General features: G+C 45.0%; 2 protein-coding genes and 1 pseudogene across 6 annotated transcripts in view; 2 read left to right on the forward strand and 1 right to left on the reverse strand.

Moving 5' to 3' along the window:
• Window positions 1-14,513, reverse strand: part of CTPS2 (CTP synthase 2) — a 196,239-nt gene extending 181,726 nt beyond the window's left edge. For all 4 annotated transcript variants that reach the window (XR_016228542.1, XM_089324950.1, XM_070067268.1 and 1 more), the window contains exon 1: window positions 14,341-14,513. The gene's annotated coding sequence lies outside the window, so the exon portion shown is untranslated. The remainder of the gene's footprint in view (window positions 1-14,340) is intronic.
• LOC100351099 (mitochondrial import inner membrane translocase subunit TIM14 pseudogene) lies at window positions 7,870-8,475 on the forward strand (annotated as a pseudogene).
• TXLNG (taxilin gamma) overlaps window positions 14,457-23,093 on the forward strand; it is a 60,619-nt gene continuing 51,982 nt past the window's right edge. For both annotated transcript variants that reach the window (XM_002719921.5, XM_089324953.1), the window contains exon 1: window positions 14,457-14,785. In XM_002719921.5, coding sequence (XP_002719967.1) covers window positions 14,684-14,785 — 102 coding nt within the window. In that variant the 5' untranslated portion in view covers window positions 14,457-14,683. The remainder of the gene's footprint in view (window positions 14,786-23,093) is intronic.

The following is a 23,093-nucleotide window of genomic DNA, read 5'->3' on the forward strand; positions in this document are numbered from 1 at the left end:
TTCTCTCTGTCTCTCTCTCTCACTGTCCACTCTGCCTGTCAAAAAAAAAAAAAAAAAAGGCATTAGACTCTCTTTCCTTGAAGCAAATCTATATATAATATCTTTCTCTGATTTGAGAATAAGTTTGATGGTAAATGACAGGAAATCCAAAATCACAGTGCTCTAATCTGAATGTGTTATTTCTTTTCTTAAACTTTTCTTTAAGTGATCCTCTCTGAAAACAAGGATGGGACCTATATTTAAAAATTTTTTTTGTTTATTTTTATTTACTTGAAAGGCACAGAGATGGAGATCTTCTATCTGCAATTTGACTCCCCAAATGCCTGCAATAGCCAGGGCTATACTAGGTCAAAGCCAGGAGCCTAGAATTCCATCTGGGTTTCCCACAGAGGTGGTAAGCCAAGTACTTGAGCCATCATCTGCTGCCTCCCAGGATGTGCTTTGGCAGGAAGCTGGATAGGAAGCGGAGCCAGAACTCAGACCAGGCTCTCCAATATGAGATGCAGGCATCCCAAGTGGTGACTTAACTGATGCACCAAACACCCACTTCTTGGATGTTTATTTCTGTCTCACACCAAGGAAATCCAGAGGAAGACAGATCAAGGCTGATATGGCTGCTCCAGTCCTCCAGCAGCAGGGTGCAGCAAAGGGCGCTGCTGCCTCATAAGGAGGAAGCAGCCACACCATGCATCCCCTTGGCCAAGCCTTTGCCATTTGGCCACCCTAGCTCTGCATGTCCATGGCTGTAACTAATATTTTGGTTATTTATTATTATTATTATTATTATTATTTAGGAGAGGAAGAACTGATCTCAGAGTGGGCAGCTAGAAATGTCTGCCGTGATCTAAAAGTGAAAAATCACAAAACAGCTTTTTAAAGAGAATAAAGCTTCTTAGTACAAAATATAGTGGCAAGTAAAGGAAAGTGTTTTGAGACATGAAATCGGCAGCCTCTGGAGTGGGTGTTGAGGAGGAGGATATTGTGAAGGAGGGAGATTGCTAATTTTTACAAGATCTTTTCATTGGAATATAAAAGTAGAACACCATACAAATGTGTAGCTTAATAAAATATTTTAAAGCAAACACCCTGACAATCATAATGCAGGTCAAGAAATAGAATTTTGGTGCCAGCCACCCCCAGGATCCCCCGCGCAGCTGTGCCAATCACTGCTCCTCGACGCCCTCTCCAGACTTCCCTGACTTCTAGACTCATCACTTCCTTGTGTTTCGTTATAGTTCACTCAAATGGGCGTCCCTGCAGCTTCGACGTGCCCATTAAAAGAATGCATTTCAAGTATTTTTTTTTAATCTGTACTTTCCCCTCCAGCCCTTTCTTCACAATTTATCTTTAGAAGAACCTGAACCCAAGTCCTTCGATTAGCCCCACAGCTTTCTGGATGTGGCTGATTGCATACTGAAGGTACAGCTCAGGGAGGAACTCCCCCCTCGCTGTTGCTTGCTAACTGACAACTAGATGCTCAGCTTAATCCAACTCCATTTTGGGTCCCTTGACACAAGCACAGGTGGTGAGTAATTCTTCATCAGGGGATGGAAAATGGCTGCTGGTTTCCCTGTGTGGACATTAGGAACTCAGCACCTAGATTCATTCATGCACAAGTTGTAAAATCATTATATTCTAATTCTAAATGGTTAAAATGGTAAATTTTATGTAAAGATGAAAAACTACACATTTATACATTTGTGCCATACATTCTTATGTATAGAAAACAAAATTGTAAGGCTACATGACAGAGTACTAATAATGGCTGTATCTTTGTGGCAAGTGTATAAGTGATTGTTTTTGACTTATATCTGTGTATCTTAAACTTTTTAACTTAGTATAGGTTACTTTTTGTAACATGACACATCAATAAGGCAATTTCATGAGAGACCAAAAAAAAAAAAAATCAGAAAGAAACTAAAAACAACAGCAGAGGAGCTGGCACTGTGGCGCAGCAGGTTAATGCCCTGGGCTGAAGCGCCAGCATCCCACATGAGCACCAATTTGAGACCCGGCTGCTCCACTTCTGATCCAGCTCTCTGCTCTGGCCTGGGAAAGCAGTAGAAGATGGCCCAAGTCCTTGGGCCCCTGCACCCGCGTGGGAGACCTGGAAGAAGCTCCTGGCTCCTGGCTTCGGATCGGTGCAGCTCCAGCCGTTGCGGCCAATTGGGGAGTGAACCAACGGATGGAAGACCTCTCTCTCTCTCTCTCTCCCCCTCTCTCTACCTCTCCTCTCTCTGTGTAACTATTTCAAATAAATAAATCTTTAAAAAAACAGCAGAAATGAATTCATGAATATAAACTAAAGTTGGGCTCAGTGAAACAAAAGCAATCAAGTGAGAAAAGAGAATGGTTAATAATATCAGGAATGCTAAAATGTCATAGTCACTGCTGGCTGCCTTTCCAGCATCAGTGATATTGTATGCGAGTATATCTCAAAAGCATTATGCTAAGTGCAAGAAGTCAGACACAAAAGGTCACATTGCATGATTCCATTTTTATGAAATAGAACAGGTAAAATCATAGAGACAGAATGAAGATTGGTGGTTGCTAAGGGCCGGGGTAAGGCAGATTGAGGAGAAACTATTTAATGGATTTTATTTTGGAATAATGGAACTATTTTGAAACTAGAGGTGGTGGTGACATAACATTGTGAATGTACTAAATTCCAATGAATTATTTACCTTAAAATGGTTAATTTTATGTTATGGGAATTCCAACTCAAATACATTTAAAAATGGGTATGATTTTAGATATACTTGCATCCATATATATATATACATATATATAATTATACCTGTATATACTCTAGATATTCTTGAGTCAATAGAATGAATTTGAAAATTGACTGGATATTGGGTGATACTAAGGAATTATTAGAAAGGTAGTATTGAGGCAGGTGCCGTGGCTCACTAGGCTAATCCTCTGCCTGCGGCGCTGGCACCCCGGGTTCTAGTCCCGGTTGCTCCTCTTCCAGTCCAGCTCTCTGCTGTGGCCCGGGAAGGCAGTGGAGGATGGCCCAAGTGCTTGGGCCCTGCACCCACATGGGAGACCAGGAGGAAGCACCTGGCTCCTGGCTTCGGATTGGCCATTAGGGGAGTGAACCAACGGAAGGAAGACCTTTCTCTCTCTCTCTCTCTCTCTCTCTAACTCTGCCTGTCAAAGAAAAAAAAAGTAGCATTGATAATACTGTGAATTGTCACTCTGCCATTTGGGCTACTCAGAATCCCCTCCACAACCCTGTACCCCTGGACTCTCACTAAGACCTTCCCATGATCCAGCCCTGGATACTGTGAAAGCCTGGCCCGACCTGAGGGCCTCCCAGATCTTCTCCATCTGGAAGGTGGACACCTGTGCTGGTCATTAAGCTTTTTTTTCTCTGAGCCTCAAACCCTGGCTTCCACGCTCTGCCCCGGGATGTGGCGGCTGGGACTCTGGACCTCGGTTCTCCTTTGCTAGCAGGCTACAAGGCACTGGGGGGGACTGGAAAGCAGGAGGAAGGAGGGGGGGTCATTCATTTTGGGGTCTTTGACATCACAAACTCGGCAAGGACCTTCACCTGGCTTTGGCTGTTTGTAGTGGTAGCAGTTGATTCCTATGTGCAGCTTTCCCTCAGAACGAATCTCATGATGCCCTCGGAGCCTGGGCACTGATAGTACCTCCTTCTCGGAGGACTGGTCCTGAACCCCCAGGGCTTCTCCTCCAAGCTTGTTAGTCTTGATCATTCCCACCTCTTTCTTTTCCCCTCTAGTCCTGTGGATGAGGTACTTCTAGAAATTGCTACTTTAGTGATTATCATTTATCTCTAAACTGCTGCTTTAGTGATCTATCTATCTATACCTATCATCTATCTAAATATCTATATCTCTATATGGATCTATCTATCATCTGGAAGACAGAGCTAGTGCCCCATGCTAGTGTTGATTCATTCTTTTTTAAATTATTATTTGAAAGGCAGAGTTACAGAGAGAGGAGGGGAAACAGAGAGAGAGAGAGAGAAAGAGAGGTCCTCCATCCGCTGGGATTCATTCTTTAAATGTCCACAACTAGTTGCCTCCTTAGTGCAGTAGGCAGCGCGTCAGTCTCATAAATGTCCACAACAACAGACACTAGGTCAAGCTGAAGCCAGGAACCAGCTGGAAACAATCCAAGTCTCTCATGTGGGTGGCAGAACCCAATTACTTGAGTCATCACCTAATATCTCCCAGGATATGCACTAGCTGGAAACTGGAGTCAGGAGTTGAACCCACGTACTCCAATATGGGATGGGAGTATCACCACCAGCATCTTAGCTGGTGGGTTAAATGTCTGCAGGTAGTGGTCCCTTTTTGCCTTTTCAGCTCACAGATACATGGCTTAATTCTTGTTGTTAAATGTTAAATGTGTCATTGCTGTCCTTTGACAGAACCTTGACTGATGCATTCTCAGTAGAAAGCTATTCACTTTAATTGCTTTATAGCTTTCTGTATGTCTGGAGTGTTTCATTCTATTATTTTCATTTTACCATTTTACTTATCAACAAACAAAAAAGGTCCCTAAGGAAAAATCTAACAAACAATGTACATGCAATGAAAAGAGATATTAAAGAATGCCTAAGGAAATGGAAAGATTGGGGTTGGTGCTGTGGCACAGCAGGTAAAGCCACGGCTTGCGGTGCCAGCATCCTATATGGGCGCCAGTTCAAGTCCCAGCTGCTCCATTTCTGATCCAGCTCTCTGCTAATGGCCTGGGAAAGCAGCAGAGGATGGCCCAAATGCTGGGGCCCCTGCACCCATGTGGGAGACCCAGAAGAAGCTCCTGGCTCCTGGCTTTGGATCTACCTAGTTCTGGCTGTTGCCACCATTTAGGAAGTGAATCAGCAGATGGAAGATCTCTATCTTTCCCTCTCCCTCTCTCTAACTCTGCCTCTCAAATAAATAAATAAATAAACGTTAAAAAAAAGAGAGAAGAAGAAATGGAAAGAAACAATATACTCATGGATAGAGGATTAAATATCCGTTAAAATGCCAGTTTTATCCAAATGAGACCTTGGAGAGGGGCCTGGGAGCTGTATTTTATCATCTCAGGAGAATTTGAAATTTTGGTTCTCAGACCAACTTTGATAAAGAAGTTTAGTGTAAAAGGATAACATTTCAAGTCAGAGATATTTTCTCAAGGAAAACATGATGTTCTATGAAGTGATTTCCAATAAAGCCAAAACCCCATGAGTAGTTTCTATTTGTCTTTCCCATTGTTTTATAAATTAAAACAGTTTCTGTTTCCTTGAAAGTCTATAATAATACAGCTAAGACTTGGGCAGGAGCCAGCACTGTGGCATAGTGGGTTAAAGCTCTGGCCTGAAGCGCCGGCATCCCATATGGGTGCTGGCTCCTCTTCCAATCCAGCTCTCTGCTATGGCCTGGGAAAGCAGTAGAAGATGGCCCAATTCCTTGGGCCCCTGCACCCACGTGGGAGACCCGGAAGAAACTTGTGGCTCCTGGCTTCGGATTGGCTCAGCTCCAGCTGCTGTGACCATCTGGGGAGTGATCCAGCGCATGGAGGACCTCTCTCTCTGTAACTCTGTCTTTCAAATAAATAAAACGAATCTTTAAAAAAAAAGACTTGGGGAAACAAATCAGAACAAAATTATTTATGAATACCAATACCCTGAAATATATAATACACGTACATGATTTTTTTCAACATACATGCTCTCTCCTAAGAATCTGTACATGAGAAGAGATTTTATGTATCCATTTAGTACTAGAGCTGGCACCCCCTGTGTGCCAATCTGAAAGTACATTCCACCACCTGCCATCAACATGCCTAAGCAATCTTGGTACAAAGTATAATCATTTTTTTAAATCGGTGTCTTCCAAAAATGTGGACATCTATAGTAGATGCAGAATTTGGCCAAATTCCTCTAAGGACTAAAATCAGGGTTAGCTCAGAAAGATGGTATTCGGTAATTGTAAACAATAAAGCCTTTGTTTCATGAAAATGCAAATACTCCTATTCACTACCTACACACCCAATAGCATGCAACCAACATGAAACTCAACTCCTTTGATGAAATTATACTCTTGACTGATTTAAAAGCTAGCTGGAGGGGCTGGCATTTGGTGCAGTGGTTAAGTCATTGCTTGGAATATCCACATGCCATATCAGAGTGCCTAGCTCACATCCAGCTCCACTGCTTCTTATGCAGCTTCCTGCTGATGCACACCCTGGGAGGCAGCAGGCGATGGCTCAAGGACTTGGGTCTCTGTCATCCACATGGGAGATCTGGATGGAGTTGTTGGCTCTTAGCTTTGGCCTGATGGGCATTTGGGGAGTGGATGGAAGATTTCTCTCTCTCTCAGTCTTTCAAATAAAAATGAAAAATACTTAAAAAATAAAAGCTAGTGGGAGTTTTTCTTGGTCTGAAAATAGTTTTAGATAGACAAGTCAAACTACTGTGGTTAATTTAACTCTTGTTGGCTCTTTTATTTTGTATTTATTTTATTAATTTGTAAGAGGAGAGAGAGGGGCCAGCGCTGTGGTGTAGCGGGTAAAGCCACCACCTGCAGTGCCAGCATCCCATATGGGCGCAGGTTCAAGTCCCAGCTGCTCCATTTCCTATCAAGCTCTCTGCTATGGCCTGGGAAAGCAATGGAAGATGGCCCAAGTCCTTGGGCCTCTGCACCCTCTTGGGAGACCTGGAAGAAGCTCCTGGCTCCTAGCTTCGGATCGGTGCAGCTCTGGCCGCTGTGGCCATCTGGGGAGTGAACCAGCACATGGAAGACCTCTCTCTCTGTCTCTACCTCTCTCTGTAACTCTGACTTTCAAATAAATAAATAAATCTTTAAAAAAAAAAAAGAGGAGAGAGAGAGAGAGATCTCCCATGTGCTGGTTCACTCCCCAAATGCCTGCAATAGACAGGAGTGGGCCAGACCAAAGCCAGGAACCTGTAACTTAATCTGGGTCTCCCACATGGACGGCAGAGACCCAACTATATGAGTCATTATCACTGCCTCCCAGAGTGTGCATTAACAGGAAGATGGAATCAGGAGTGAGGAGTTGAACCAAGAAGTCTTATGTGGGATGCAGGCATCCGAACAGTGTCTTAAACACAGCACCGGCCGGCGCCACGGCTCAGTAGGCTAATCCTCTGCCTTGCGGCGCTGGCACACCGGGTTCTAGTTCCGGTCGGGGCACCGGATTCTGTCCCGGTTGCCCCTCTTCCAGGCCAGCTCTCTGCTGTGGCCCGGAAGTGCAATGGAGGATGGCCCAAGTGCTTGGGCCCTGCACCCCATGGGAGACCAGGAGAAGCACCTGGCTCCTGCCATCGGATCAGTGCGGTGCGCCGACCGCAGCGCGCCGGCCACGGTGGCCATTGGAGGGTGAACCAACAACAAAGGAAGACCTTTCTCTCTGTCTCTCTCTCTCACTGTCCACTCTGCCTATTAAAAAAAAAAAAACACACACACACACAGCACCAAGCACTTACTCCACATTTTATTTACTTTAAATTCTTTTAATTATTTCTTTGGAAGGGAGGGAGGGAGAGAGAGAAAGAAAACCCACTCCCATCTACTGGTTTACTCTCCAAATGCCAAATGACCAGGACTGGGCCAGGTCAAAGTTTGGAGCTGGGAAACTCAATCCAGGTCCCTCACATGTGTGGCAGGGACCCAAGTATTAGAGCCATCACCTGCTGTCTCCCAAGGTCTGTATTAGCAGGAAGCTGGAGTCAGGAGCCAGAGGTGGGAATTCAACTAAGGCAGTCCAATATGGGATGTGGGCATCTTAACCACTAGGCCAAACACCTGCTCCTGTTGGCCCTTTGAGGCATGGCTCAGATGTCACTTTAAACTTTCATTAGAATTCCTCAGGGAGCCTATGCTTGGGTTGTTTATGCATGTTGCTGGTGGTTCCTCGCTTTTTGATAAAGGCATCTGGTTGGTGGCTGTGGCCTCTGGACTGTGATGTACCACACTCCCGGTAAAGGCAGGGGAGCTGAGCTTGATCTTGAGCCATGGCCAGTACAGTGGTAGCAGCTGGACTGACCGCTGCTGCCGCAGGATTTGCAGGCCGTTATGCGTTGCAAGCCATGAAGTATATGGAGCCTCAAGTAAAACAGTTTTTCAAAGTCTACCAAAATCTGCCTTCAGTGGTGGCTATTACAGAGGTGGATTTGAACCCAAAATGACAAAACGAGAAGCATCATTAAAACTAGGCGTAAGCCCTACTACCAATAAAGGAAAAATAAGAGATGTGCATCGACAAATTATGCTCTTAAATCTCCCAGACAAGGGAGGACCTCCTGATACAGCAGCCAAAGCAATGAAGCTAAAGATTTGCTAGGAGGTCAAGCTAAAAAATGAAGTAAATATATGAATTTTCAGTTCATGTTAGCATGAGTACATGAGCATCAACTTTTTATTTTTAAGATTTATTTATTTATTTGAAAGTCAGAGTTACACACAGAGAGAAGGAGAGGCAGAGAGAGAGAGGTCTTCCATCCACTTGTTCACTCCCCAATTGGCTGCAACGGCTGGAGCTGCGCCGATCTGAAGCCAGGAGCCTGGAGTTTCTTCTGGGTCTCCCATGTGGGTGCAGGGGCCCAAGGACATGGGCCATCTTCTACTGCTTTCCCGGGCCATCGCAGAGAGCTGGATTAGAAGTGGAATAGCCAGGACTTGAACCGGTACCCATATGGGATGCTGGCACTGCAGGCGGCAGCTTTACCTGCTACGCCACAGCACTGGCCCCTAGCACCAACTTTTTATAATACCTCAGAGGTACAATTTTTAAAAATGATTTAGAACAAGCCTAAATCAGATCCTTGGTATAATTTTTTTCTTTAAATTTGAAAAATTTAAATCAGACTTTAGCTGATTATCCAGTAATTATGGACAGATCCACACCATTTGAATTGCAATGTTGTTCATTATTCATTTAGCAAATAATCTGGTACCTCTATGTACTCTAAAAAGCAATCCCCTCTCAAGGAGACCTCTAGTCTAATGGAAGATTAAGAAAATGGTAATTACACATGAATTATAACGATAGAATTAGCACAAGCTAATAAAGTATGGACTCTTAGAACTGGCCCAGCTACTTGGAACTTTAAAAGTGAATTTAGGGGGGCTGGCACTGTGCCACAGCGCCGGCCCCACAAGCCTCTTATTCTAAGTTGAGGCATGTCCAATGTCTAATAATAAAGTGCTTTGAATGTAGTAAGTGCTCAGGAAATGCTTCATTGATGAATGAAAATTTTCTGTTGTCACCAAGTTTATCCCAGGGTGGTCTTGGTCCTGTGGCTGCCCAGGGTCTTCACAGTATTGCAGAGTGAACCCTCTACCAGAAGACTCTCTGTGAGGCCACAGGAAGGAATATCACTTTGGCATGGAGGGTTTTACTCTTATCTGAACAGATTCAAAAAATTCATCAGTGCACTTGATGTATTCAGAGCGACTCTTTCTCAGAAAGTATGTATTGAGAGCTTTCTGTGTATCTGGCATTCTGCCAGGCACTGTGAATACAGCAGTTCTATGGGCATATTCCCTGCCCTGACTATGCTTACCACTTGGCTGAGGCAAAGAGTCCATTAGCCAAGCCACTGCACTGAAGAGTGGGGACTGGCCTGGGACGGGAAGTAGAATAGTGCCCTTGGTATGTATACCAGGGGCAAACCCGGCTTCCTGGGGGGCCTTCTCTGAACGCCCTCTCTCAGAGGTAGCTACATATTAACCAAGCTCTTAGTCCTGATGTATAAAGTCAAAATCCACTTTTATGAACAATGAGCAACCTGAGAGTCTCACACATCTCTGCATTCTCTCTCTGTGGTCAGAGCCATGTAGGAGTCCTGATGACAATGGGGAAGTTGGTAAGAAGTCAGAAAAACTGCTACTGATCAAAGCCATTAGGTTAACATAACTGGGGCCTCCACCCCACACGCAGGGTAGCTTATTCTTGAAGTTCTCTTTTTGACCAAGATTCTGAGTCTTCCAAACATTCCAGCCTGACCTTCCTGACCCTCTCCCCAGGTTTTTAGGTTTCCACTCTTGATGGCTACATTGCCTCTTTAGATCTGCCAGTACCTTCGATTTTGTTTTACGGTATCGTGGGGTCTGTAATTTACTGTTAGCAAAGATAGAGGAGGAAGAACAGAAGGAGGGGAAGGAGGAGGACAAAGAGGAGGATGTTGTATTAGGTCAAAGGCTGTTCATGATCCTTCTCAGGACTTCATATGCCAGGTGGTCAGCTAGTATCAGTCACAGAATCCACATTCTATATTTTAGCCACTGCATATGCTTCTGTTAGCCATAGTTCAATCAACATCAGAGTCTTTGCTAAGTAGTAAAATAGGTAGAAATATCTTTTTCATTGGTGAAATTAGTATTACCATTGTAAGTGGTGTTAGAAATGGGCTCACATTAATTTAATTAAATCAGTGATATTCAAAATATGTACATAGTTTAAAATATGTGACAGTCTCATCACCCTTGCATTAACAGAGTATAAGACTCTTGTAAATCTGCTGCTTGTTCTCTCTGGGATAATACTCCAGGCTAAATTTCTAAATCGCCCCTGTCTAGCTATGAACTCTGAGGGTTCCAGTTCCCTGATACTGGCTATGTGGCCGAAAAAACTCCTGCCTCAGTAATAGTGGTGAGTCTTCTCTGAGTACTTTGTATTTCATGAAAATGAAGGCAGAACCACCTAATAGGTCAAGGAGTTGGGACATAATTGAGCTCAGCTTACTATTTATACCAGTTGTTTTGTGCCTGCTTGTTCAAGACTTTTTAAAAAATATTTATTGGGACTGGCATTGTGGCACAGTGAGTTAAGGCCCCAGCCTGCAGTGCCAGCATCCCATGTGGGCGCCAGTTAGGGTCCCAGCTGCTCTACTTCCAATCCAGCTCCCTGCTGATGTGCCTGGGAAAGCAGCATAGGATGGCCCAAGACCTTGGGCCCCTGCACCCAAGTGGGAGACCTGGAAAAGCTCTTGGCTCCTGACTTCAGAAGGGTGCAGCTCCAGCTATTGTGCCACCTGGGGAGTAAACCAGCGGATGGAAAACTTCTCTCTCTTTCTCTGCCTCTGCTTCTTTGTAACTCTGCCTTTCAAGTAAAAAAAACAGTGTTTAAAATTTTTTAATTTATTTTTATCTACTTGAAGGGCAGAATGACACACACAGACACATATACAGACACATACAGTGAGAGAAGTCTTCCATGTGTTGGTTCACTTCCTAAACACCTTTGGGCCACACCTAAGCCAGGAGCCATCCTGGTCTCCCACATTGGTTGCAGGGTCCTAATATTTGATTCATCACCTGCTGCCTCCCAGGTGCGTTAGCAGGAATCTGGATGAGAAGTAGAGTAGTCAGGACTCCAACCAGGCACTCCAGTATGGGATGCAGGCATCCCAAGCAATATCTTATTCTTAACCTGCTGTGTCAAAGTGCCCGCCTCATCAAGACTTTGATAAACAGCTGAATAAATGGACCCATAAAATATTCAGGTTACAGGCAAAGCCCTTAGGGAGCTTGGAGAAACTGCCCCCTATTCAACAAGGAGCTGTTGTTCTTATGACCTTTACCCTCCTGGCAGGCACAGTTCTTCACAGAGATAATACTTCCTGGAGCAAAGGTCAGAACAATCAATAAAGAACATGGGGTGCCCCTTTAAGACTTGAGAATAAGGAAACCATAGCTCTTGAAGACCTAAAATGTAACCCCAGCAATGGATCCTGGCTGAGATAAGCAAAGTGCTTTCCAAAGCCTTGGGCTAAGGCTTGACAGTAACCTCTCTGGAGGCCTGTAATATAACACTTTAATGAAAGAATGGGTCTATCAAAAAATCAGGATAGCCAGATCCAAGGAAGAAGAGAGTCATCCAAGACCCAGAGAGCCAGGCAGAAGCTATCCTTTCTCTCACTTTGCTTTGGAAGTTACTTTCCTGCATTCTTCTGCTTCTGCTATGCTGTATTTCTTAGAAACAAAATCTCTAAGTCTGGCTCATATTCAAGGCAAGGGGAATCGACTCCATCTTTTCAAAGGAAGAGCATCAAAGACCTTGTGAATGGATTTTAAGAGCAACAGAACCTATGTTAAAGAAATTATAAGAGGGGCCAGCACTGTGGTGCAGCAGGTAAAGCCGCCGCCTGCAGTGCCAGCATCCCATATGGGCGCTGGTTCGAGACCTGGCTGCTCCACTTCTGACCCAGCTCTCTGCTATGGCCTGGGAAAGCAGTGGAAGATGGCCCAAGGACTTGGGCCCCTAAACCTGCATGGGGGACCCAGAAGAAGACCTGGCTCCTGGCTTCGGATCGGCATAGCTCCAGCCGATGAGGCCATCTGGGGAGCGAACCAGTGGATGCAAGACCTCTCTCTCTCTCTCTCTCTTTCTCTTTCTGTATGTGTGTGTGTGTGTGTGTGTGTAACTCTTTCAAGTAAATAAATAAATCTTAAAAAAAAAAGAAACCATCTGGGAGACCCAGATGGAGTTCTCAACTCCTGCTTTTGAGAAAAAGAAATTATAAGAGCAACTAGTTTTTGTTTTGTGATGTTTTGAATCAATCGGTAAATTGTGCTTTTTCCTATTTTCTCAGCTGTCAAGAAGCTCAGAATAAAAATTTGGTTCACCTCCAGCTTGTGTACAATCCTTAAGATATGTATATAATAAATTCAACTTATCATGACACCATCTTGTTTTCCTATCTTTTCACTTCATTCTCATTCCTTGGTATGTGCACGCATGTGAACATGCTTGTGTATACACACATATGCATATATCACGTGGTATTTATATATTAATATATGAGTAGCTATATGTTAGGTCACTTGTATATTTCATTTTCTTTTTTCCCTTTTTTAACAAAAACTTTTTATTAATATAGAGAACAGATTTCATGTATTTCATAGAAACAATTCTAAGCAGATAAGCATATTTCCCTCCCTCTCTCTTTCAATTCCTCCTTCCTGTCTTCCTTTCTTTTTTCCTTTAATTCTTGAAATAACATACTTTCAGTTTACTTTAAAATCACAGGCTTAATATACCACTAACCATCATGTTCAACAAGTAAAATGTAGAAAGATCACTGTTCCATGGGAATATAGACAAGGGATATAAAAATAATTTCTTGGTGAACATAACTATTCATTTTTTGTTCCATACATACTTAAAGACTGCCTAAACTCATGAAGTGAAAATAGTTGCCATCTCACCACCCAGAGAAAACACTATTAACATTTTGATGAATACTCTTCTAAACATCTATTAACATAGTCTCAGGTAATTTTACTAAAAGAAATCTTTTTCTCTAGATCAATTAAAAAGTGCTTATCATTTTAGTAGTTGTATGGTATTCTATTGTACCATCATTTAACTATTGTACATTTGGTCACTCAATTCCCTGGAGAAATGCATTATGATAGATTCCTTCTGCATCTTGCTGGGGCTTATGTCTTTAAGAAGATGAGACAAAGTGACTGAGACCATCAGCTTTATAGAGTCTGGTGTATGGCCACCTGCCTCAAAGCTGTACTGAGGTATTCTGCTCGTAAAGCAGATGAATGGTAATTTTTCCAAATTTATAAATGTAATTAAAATTAATGGATGGAATTTCCCCAATGTTGAAATTTGCTCTCATATGTTATCAATTTTTTGGTGCCTGCTACCACTGTTTTGTATTCAATTGTTATAAAAAATGGCGCAGAATTTGCACGTTGATGAAGAGTTATTTAAGACAATTCTCATATGTTAGGATTTCATAATGGTGTGTAACTTTCAGAGGCTCTGCCATTAGAGATTTACTCCCATCATATGGAAACAGTAAATATTTCCGAGGAAAACTCTTCTCCTTCCCAATCATATCAAGAAAAAAAAAAAACTGATTCAGCAAACCGAGTCTGTAGAAAAACTGAAGTAATGAAATGACTGGCAGAGAGGAGGATACAATCAACATGAATTAGGGTCCAGCTAAGTGCAAAGAACTGTGCGAGAAGTCCTGGGCTGAAGGCTCAGCCAAGGTGAATAGGAGGCAGCCCCATTCTGTAGGAGGGGGAGACAGAGAAGCCTTAGTAACTGGTGGAAGGGCAGCACTCCAAGCCCCAAACCTCAAATTCTGATCTTTTACAGTTCCCGCCATGAACATAGCGAAGTATCTTTCCTTATCAGCAAACCATTCGCACTCAATTTCAGAAAACAGCAACAAAAACAAAAACACAACAAAGCGTCCCTGGCCCCGCTCCTTCTCAAGTATTGGACTATATTAAAAGTTTCCCTGAAGGATAATGTGTACCTTCCGGGACCGGGACATCGCCCGCAGAAACTACAAGACCCATTAGGCTGCACACGCAGCACAGCACTTACTCTCCCATTCTCAGGACGCCGTATTACGCTTCAGTGCCGTTGAGGGTCTGCGAGTCGTGGCTGCGCTGCCTGCTGGGATTTGTAGTACGTTTCCGAGTCCTTTTTCGGGTCCGCGCAGACTCTCATGGCCTCTGTCTGCCCTTCGGCCCTCGCAGAAGCCCAGCCCAGAATTCAATGCTCCCCACCCCCATCTCGCTTCATCCCCTCAGGGGCCAACCTCCTCCGGTCACGTGGGAAGATTAACATACGGCGATAGGCCGGGAGGGTTTGAGGGCGGGGCGCAAGGCCCTGAGAGGTTCCGTGCCTCTCGTCGGGCCGCTTGTTTGGCTGCTGCCGTCACCTCATGGCGACGCGGGTAGAGGAGGCAGCGCGGGGAAGAGGCGGCGGCGCCGAGGAGGCTATTGAGGCCAGCCGGGGTGGACGGCGACGCGGCCCGCGACAGAAGGTCAGTCGGGGGGACGCCCTCGTTGCTGGACCGAGGGCATGCTCGGGCTATCCTTTTCGGGATCCACCTCCTCACTCTCTCCGGTTTACCTTTAGCCATGGGACGAACATCCGGCCCTTTTCCCTCCCGGGGTTGACGACAGTGGGAGCAGGTGCGGGGGAGGTGGGACCAGGATGGATAGGGGGGAAGGAACGACGGTAAAGATTCAGGGGTGTGACGCGGAGGGGGGAAGGGCAGGGGCGCACCCGAGTGTGAGGGGTACGGAGTGCCAGGCAGGGGCGCGCCAGGTGTGACAGCCACGTGCGGGAGGCACTGTTGGGCCCCGGGCGCCAGGTGTTCACTCAGCCCCTTTCGTCACCGTGCTCCCGGCGCCGGGCGCTGCCGTCTTGGGGCTCAATGGGATCACGGCTCACCCTGCTTGGACCCGGCAGGTGCGCAAGGCGCGTTGCGGGATGTACGCGGGCAGCTCTGGTGAGGCTGTTGCGCAGTAAGATAACCGCGCGGGAGCCGGGGCTGCGCTTCGTCCTCCTTCCCCCGCCCTCTGCGCTCCCCGCAACTGCGCGGACAGCGGGCCGGTGAGCACCGTGGGGCCTGGGGGTCACTAAGCTGCCGGGACCCAAGCGCTGGGGCTCGTCTGCGTGCCACAGGCCTGGATGCACGTGGAGCCGGAGATGGAGAGGCGATGCCAGGGGACCTTGGTCCCGCAGACTTGGGAGCAGTGTTGCCTGATAGCTGTCCTCCCAGCTCTGCTGTCCTCCTCCCCACCACCCCTTCTTTCTTTCTTTTCTTCTTCTTTTTTTTTTTTTTTTTTTTTTCATTTGGTGAACGGAAACTTGAGCGCCTCCCTGACCCTGGCCTTGGCTGGACCGTTCCCCTTGCCTTACTTGACTCACGTCAAGGAGTTTTCAGTGTCTCCCTGGATACAGGAGAAATCGAGACCTTTTTCAGAATGGGAGAATTCCACTTGTTCTTGCGCTCAGTGGGTGGAGTTTGAAAAAGATTGCACAACGAATAGGGTATGAGAGCTTTCGGTGCCCAGGAACGGAGCCCTGCAGGGAATGGGGCTGAGAAGGTGGAAACACTGTTTTTCCTTGCAGGTGAGCTTACTGAAACGTTCACCTCGTTGGATCGCCTGCTTGGTTGCACGGGGCTATGTAATATTGCTTAATTACGTATTTCAATACTCTTAAAAATCATTCCTGTATGAAATTACGAAATATTTTTCCTTAATGTGATTCGTGAACTTCAAAAGGGAGAACAAAGGTCTGGTTTTCATCTGAGCAAAATGTCAAAAATTAGCTGTTGGGGGCCTGTTTCTAAGGTCAGGTATTTTGATGTCTGTGCACGAGTGTGTTGCGACTTCTCAATTACGTCTCTTTTCTTTCTCTCCCTCTCTTTGTATTCTAAAAGAAAGATCCAGTGCTTGCAGGACTGAAAAAGAAGCTGTGGACCGAACGTACTGTAGGGATTCAACTCTGACACTTTCGACACTTATTCCCTTGGGGGAGGGAGCCAGTCTCTGTCTGATTTGGTAGATTCCCCAGGGGAGAACTCTGATAAAAAGCCACTGCAATTGAGGACATAAGTTCCCTTTTATGCCACTGGCATAAGGACAAAAAATCGGTGAATTAGGAACTGAGGTTTAGTCAACTAGTATTTCCAATGACCAAGATAAGAGGTAATGACTCCTGGAGGTTCAGAGCTCTGGTTAACAGCTGAAAATGAATAGTCATAAGTATCTCTCTGGTCTTACTTTGCTTGCCTTACGCCTTCTTTCTTTGCTCATGCATTTCTGGGCATCTTTGTCCTTTTGATTTCCAACTGACTGTGACATAGAATTAAAAATACACCGTTAAATACTGATATTTGAATTTTCATTAAGAAATTGGTTGAGGCCGGCACCGTGGCTCAGTAGGCTAATCCTCCTCCTTGCGGCGCCGGCACACCGGGTTCTAGTCCCGGTTGGGGCGCCGGATTCTGTCCCTGTAGCCCCTCTTCCAGGCCAGCTCTGTGCTGTGGCCCGGGAGTGCAGTGGAGGATGGCCCAGGTGCTTGGGCCCTGCACCCCATGGGAGACCAGGAGAAGCACCTGGCTCCTGCCATCGGATCAGCGCGGTGCGCCGGCCGCAGCGCGCCGGCCGCGCCGGCCATTGGAGGGTGAACCAACGGCAAAGGAAGACCTTTCTCTCTGTCTCTCTCTCTCACTATCCACTCTGCCTGTCAAAAAAAAAAATTAGTTGAATAAATTGTATCTGCAAGAATCATTTTTTAGTTACTTCCTTATGACCCTTATTTTTTTTTTTTTTTTAATTTTAATTTCCTCTCGGGTCACTAACTGGAACAAATTGTGTTCTTTTGAAAATATTGAAGGAATTAAAGGTAAAGTGACTGTTTTGTCATTATTTGGTTACATTATGGGACTTGAAGTGAGAAACAGTTGGTAATGGGATTTATTGGCTCCTGGTGGTTTTAAGCAGCCTAGTCACTCAGTTAATTGTGACCTGCTCAGCTAATTGTGACATTGTTTCTCAACTACATCCACTTGAATGGTCTCTTTTTTTTTTAACTTTTATTTAATGAATATAAATTTCCAAAGTACAGCTTATGGATTACAGTGGCTCCCCCCCCCATGACTTCCCTCCCACCCGCAACCCTCCCCTCTCCCGTTCCCTCTCCCCTTCCACATTTGAATGGTCTCTTGAGGCAGCTTTTTTCTTCTGAAGGTAATATTACAGTAAATCTGTAAGGGTCTCTTTAGGAATTGTATAAAACTGCTGGTGTGGTAGCCACTAGCAACATGTGGCTATTTAAATTTGTTAAAGTTAAAATCTAAAATTCTGGGGACTTGGATTTGGCATAGTGTTTAAGATGCTGCTTGAGACACCCACATTCCATGTGATAGCGTCTTGAGTTTGAGTCCTGGCTCTATTCCCCCTTCTAGCTTCCTGTGTACACCCTGGGAGGCAGCAGTTGATGGCTCAAGTACTTAGATACCTGCCACTCATGTGGGAAAACCAGAGGGAATTCCTTGCTCCTGGTTTCTGCCTGGTCCAGTTCTAGCTGTGGTGGGCATTTGGGGAGTGAACCAGTGAATAGATCTCTGACTCTCCTGCCATTCAAATACAAATACATTTTAAAAAATGAAAAAAAAATTCTGTTCCTGAGGCATGCTAGTCAAATTTCAGAATTTCAGTTGTTCCAATAGGCAGTGTGTCTAGGGCTACTGTATTAGAGCAGATCTTAGAATATTGCCAATACTGCATAAAGTTCTCTCGGACAACATGGGGAGAGAGATCTTCCATCGATGGTTCACTCCCCAGATGGTCCTGGGCACTTTTAAGAACATCAAGCTCGAGCCTGGTGCTGTGGCTTAGTGGGTAAAGCTGCTGCCTGCCATGCTGGCATCTCACATGAGTGCTGGTGTGCGTCTTGGCTGCTCCTCTTCCGATCCAGCTCTCTGCTATGGCCTGGGAAAGCAGTGGAAGATGGCCCAAGTTCTTGGGCCCCTGCACCTGCGTGTGAGACCTGGAAGAAGCTCCCGGCTCCTGGCTTTGGATTGGCGCAGCTCTGGCTGTTGTGGCCATCTGGGGAGTGAACCAGTGGATGGAAGACCTGCCTGCCTGCCTCCCTTCCTACCTCCCTACCTACCTCTCCGTCTGTCTGTCTGTCTGTCTCTCTGTGCTTCAGTCTCTTAACTCTGCCTTTCAAATTTAGTGATCTTTTTTTTTTTTTTTTTAAGAACATCAAGCTCTTGGGCTGGCACCCCATAATCGGAGTGCCAGTTCAAGTCCCAGCTGCTCTACTTCTGATCCAGTCTCCTGCTAATCAGCACCTAGGGATGCAGCAGGTGATGGCTCAAGTACTTGGATCGCTGCCACCCATATGGGAGACTTGGGCTGTTGTGGGCATTTGGAGAGTGAACCAGTGGATGGGAAATCTCTGGCTTTCTCTTTCTTTGAAATAGTTAAAATAAGTAAATAATAACTAGGAAGAATTTAGGAATATATAATGACATATTTCTACCTTTTTCATGCAGAATAGTTTCATTGCGCTGAAAATCTATGCACCTGTTCATCCCTCTGTTTCTTCTCATGCTGAAGGCGATCACTGATCTTTTTACTGTTTCCATAGTTTAGACTTTTCCAGAATGTCTGAAGTTGATTTATCAGACTTTTGCTTATAAATATTAATCATTTAATTACTATTAAGCTTATTTTTAGGACCTTGAACTATTTGAAAGGATAAAAATATATTCCACTTTGGCTCAAGTTTAAAAAAAAAAAACCTCACATTTACTTGGTGCTCTATAGTTTTTATGGCATATTTGCAATTTAATTCTTAGCATCAGTCAGATGCTGTGGAGAAGACTGGAAAGCCATCAGTTGCCCTCTTCACCCATGACAGACTTCTAAGCAAGGTCAAATAATTTGCCCAAGGGGTGAAGCTGAGTCTGGAACCCAGTACCCTTTCATCTGCAATATAGTAATAAGTGGTGTAGTAGTGGGTAAATAGTATGGATTTTAGAGTCAAGACTCTTTGGCTCTCTGCCACCTAATAGCTGTGTAACATTCAGCAAGTTTCTCAATCTTTGTAAGCCTCAGTTGCATCATCTGTAAAGTGGGGATGATGCTCATATTTACAGCACAGGATTACTGTGAAGAGTAAGAGTTGATTTGGCACACTGCAGGGCATGTAGAACTTTATGTGCTTTGGAGGAGGGAATATATGAAAGAAGCTTGTTTCTCTTGCATTAAGAATGCTATTAATTTTGTAAACTCATTCCTAACCTTTGTGTTTTCCACTCTTCTTAGAATCTCTCTGTAATAGACATACTGAGGAGAAAACAAGTCAGAGTTGGGCAAGAGTATAGGATCGAAAGAAACCATTTCATTAATCTTATTTTTCTCCGCATTTGTCAATTTGATGAACTACCTTCTGGCAGAGATAAAATAATAAGAAACAATGATCTTTTACTTAAAACAATGTTTTTTAATTATATTGCCGAGCTTTGGGAAACTTCATTTTTTGTAGGAATCAAACAGTAAAAATAGTAATGAAAACAGACCAGATATCACACATTCCTTTATTTTTAAATTTTTTTTAAGATTTATTTACTTATTTGAAAGAGTTACAGAGAGAGGTGGAGTGACAGGGATCTTCATTCGCTGGTACACTCCCCAGATGGTCACGATGGCCAGTGCTGAGCCAGGCTGACACCAGGAGCCTCTTTCATGTCTCCCAGCTGGGTGGCAGAGGCCCAAACACTTGGGCCATCTTACACTGCTTTCCCAGATGTGTTATCGGGAAGCTGGATCGGAACTGGCATCGCAGGCAGCTGTGCCATAACACTGGCCCTATACCATTCCTTTAATAATGCCACATTTTCATATCATAATATGCCACGTTTATCTGTTACTGGAAAGTTTTTTATGTTATTTTGGAGATTTATTTATTTGAAAGGCAGAGTGATGGAGAGGAAGAGACAGGTTTTCCATCTCTGGTTCATTCCTCAAGACAGCCAGGCTGAAGCTAAGAGTCAGGAACTCCACTCTAGTTTTCCATATGAATGACCGGGGCACAAGTCCTTGGGCTGTCATCAGCTGCCTTTTCTGGTGCATTATCCGGAAACTGTATCAGAAGTGGAGCAGCCAGGACTCAAACTGGATTGCCTGGGTCTCAAGCAGTGCCTTAACCTATTGCGCTGCAATGCCAGTTGTATATGTTTGTATTGGTCTTGACTGGAGAAGTGTCTGTTTTTAATTTGAAAAGCAGAGTGACAAATCTTCTCTCTACTGGTTCACTTCCCAAATACCTGCAACAGCTGAGGTTGGGCTGGGCGGGAGCCAGGAACTCGACCTAGGGCTTCCACATGGGTGGCAGGGATCTAAGTACTTGAGCTATCACCTGCTGCTTCCCAAGTTATGCATTAGCTAGGTTGGAAGCAGAGCTGGGTACTCGCAAAAAAAGCCGCTCCAGTTCGGGATGTGAGCATCTTAACTGCTGTGGCAGCTGCTCACACCTTGACAAGAGTTTTATTTGGGAAAGTATATGTCGTACCTATATGACATAAAACTGTGTGATTTGCTTTTGTGGGATTCTTCACAGGATTCGCTATATAATAGGTTGTTCTGATTTATGCTTTTCAGAGTTAGGTTTCAAAGGAAAGAAATTTGAGGACTCAAATTTCATTTGTTTTGTGCACTGTATTAGGCACTTATAAAGTATACATGCATTCTAATATCTCCTTAACTGCAAAGTTGATGATATTCCAAGGTATAAGAATATAGATAAGATATCTGGGATTCAGTTAAAAACAAACTTGCTGGCCGGCGCCGCGGCTCACTAGGCTGATCCTCTGCCTGTGGCGCCGGCACCCTGGGTTCTAGTCCCGGTTGGAGTGCCAGTTCTGTCCCGGTTGCCCCACTTCCAGTCCAGCTCTTCTGCTGTGGCCCGGGAGTGCAGTGGAGGATGGCCCAGGTCCTTGGGCCCTGCACCCACATGGGAGACCAGGAGGAAGCACCTGGCTCCTGGCTTCGGATCGGCACAGCACGCTGGCTGCAATGCACCGGCCGTAGCGGCCATTTGGGGGGTGAACCAACGGAAAAAGGAAGACCTTTCTCTTTGTCTCTCTCTCACGGTCTAACTCTGCCTGTCAAAACAAAACAAAACAAACTTGCTTAAATAACAGCTCATAGTTGGTGAAGTGTGCCTAGAGTTGGTATAAAATTGTGTATTTTTTTTTAATTTTTTTGACAGGCAGAGTGGACCGTGAGAGAGAGAGACAGAGAGAAAGGTCTTCCTTTGCCGTTGGTTCACCCTCCAATGGCCGGCGCGGCCGGCGCGCTGCGGCCGGCGCACTGCGCTGATCCGATGGCAGGAGCCAGGAGCCAGGTGCTTTTCCTGGTCTCCCATGGGGTGCAGGGCCCAAGCACCTGGGCCATCCTCCACTGCACTCCCGGGCCACAGCAGAGAGCTGGCCTGGAAGAGGGGCAACCGGGACAGAATCCGGCGCCCCGACCGGGACTAGAACCCGGTGTGCCAGCGCCGCTAGGCGGAGGATTAGCCTAGTGAGCCGCGGCGCCAGCCCAAATTGTGTATTTTTTTATAACTGTGTAATTGATTGTACAGTCATTGTCCCCTACTCCATGGGCAGCTTCTGCTTGCTTAGTAATTTTAACCTAATTTCCTCCCAAATTGCCTTTGCCTCTTCACACACACTACCCTTAACACCTTTTGTTAGGTTCCAGTGTGATAAATAACTTTTAATTAACAAATATGTCAGTTTTTTTGAGGATTTATTTATTTATTTGAAAGTCAGAGTTACACAGAGGAGAGGCAGAGAGAGAGGTCTTCCATCCGATGGTTCACTCCCCAGGTGGCTGCAATGGTCAGAGCTGCACCGATCTGAAGCCAGGAGCCAGGAGCTTCCTCCAGGTCTCCCACGTGGGTGCAGGGGCCCAAGGACTTGGGCTATCTTCTACTGCTTTCCCAGGCCATAGCAGAGAGCTGGATAGGAAGTGGAGCAGCCGGGTCTTGAACCGGCACCCATATGGGATGCTGGTGCTTCAGGCCAGGGCGTTAACCCACTGTGCCACAGCGCCGGCCCCTATGTCAGTTTTTAAAATGTATAAAATGGTATATAAATTTAATATGATATTCATCAGTATTGAGATTTTTTTAATAGAAAGCTTATTTAATAAATACGAATTTTGAAAGTACAACTTTTAGATTATAGCGGTTCTTCCCCCCATAACCACCCTCTCACCTGCAAACCATCCCATCTCCTATTCCCCTTCCCATCCAATTCTTCATTTAGATTCATTTTTAATTATCTTTATATACAGAAGATCAGCTCTATATTAAGATTTCAACAGTTTGTACCCATACAGACACACAAAGTATAAAGTACTTTTTGAAGTTTTACTGTTAATTCTCATAGTACAACACATTAAGGACAGAGGTCCTACATGGGGAGCAAGTGCACAGTGACTCCTGTTGATTTAACAATTGACACTCTTATTTATGACGTCAGTAATCACCTGAGGCTCTTGTCATGAGCTGCCAAGGCTATGGAAGCCTCTTGAGTTCGCCAACTCCGACCTTATTTAGACAAGGCCATGGTCAAAAGTGGAAGCTCTCCTCCCTTCAGAGAAAGGTACCTCCTTCTTCGATAGCCCGTTCTTTCCGCTGGGATCTTACAGAGATCTTTCATTTAGGTCATTTTTTGCCACAGTGTCTTGGCTTTCCATGCCTGAGAGTACTGAGCTTTATGGTTAAAATTTTCCCAGGTGGGATATTTCCAGAAGAGG

This window comes from Oryctolagus cuniculus, chromosome X, assembly GCF_051225735.1.
Source record: "Oryctolagus cuniculus isolate XC-2025 breed Fujian yellow rabbit chromosome X, ASM5122573v1, whole genome shotgun sequence".
Lineage (NCBI taxonomy): Eukaryota > Metazoa > Chordata > Mammalia > Lagomorpha > Leporidae > Oryctolagus > Oryctolagus cuniculus.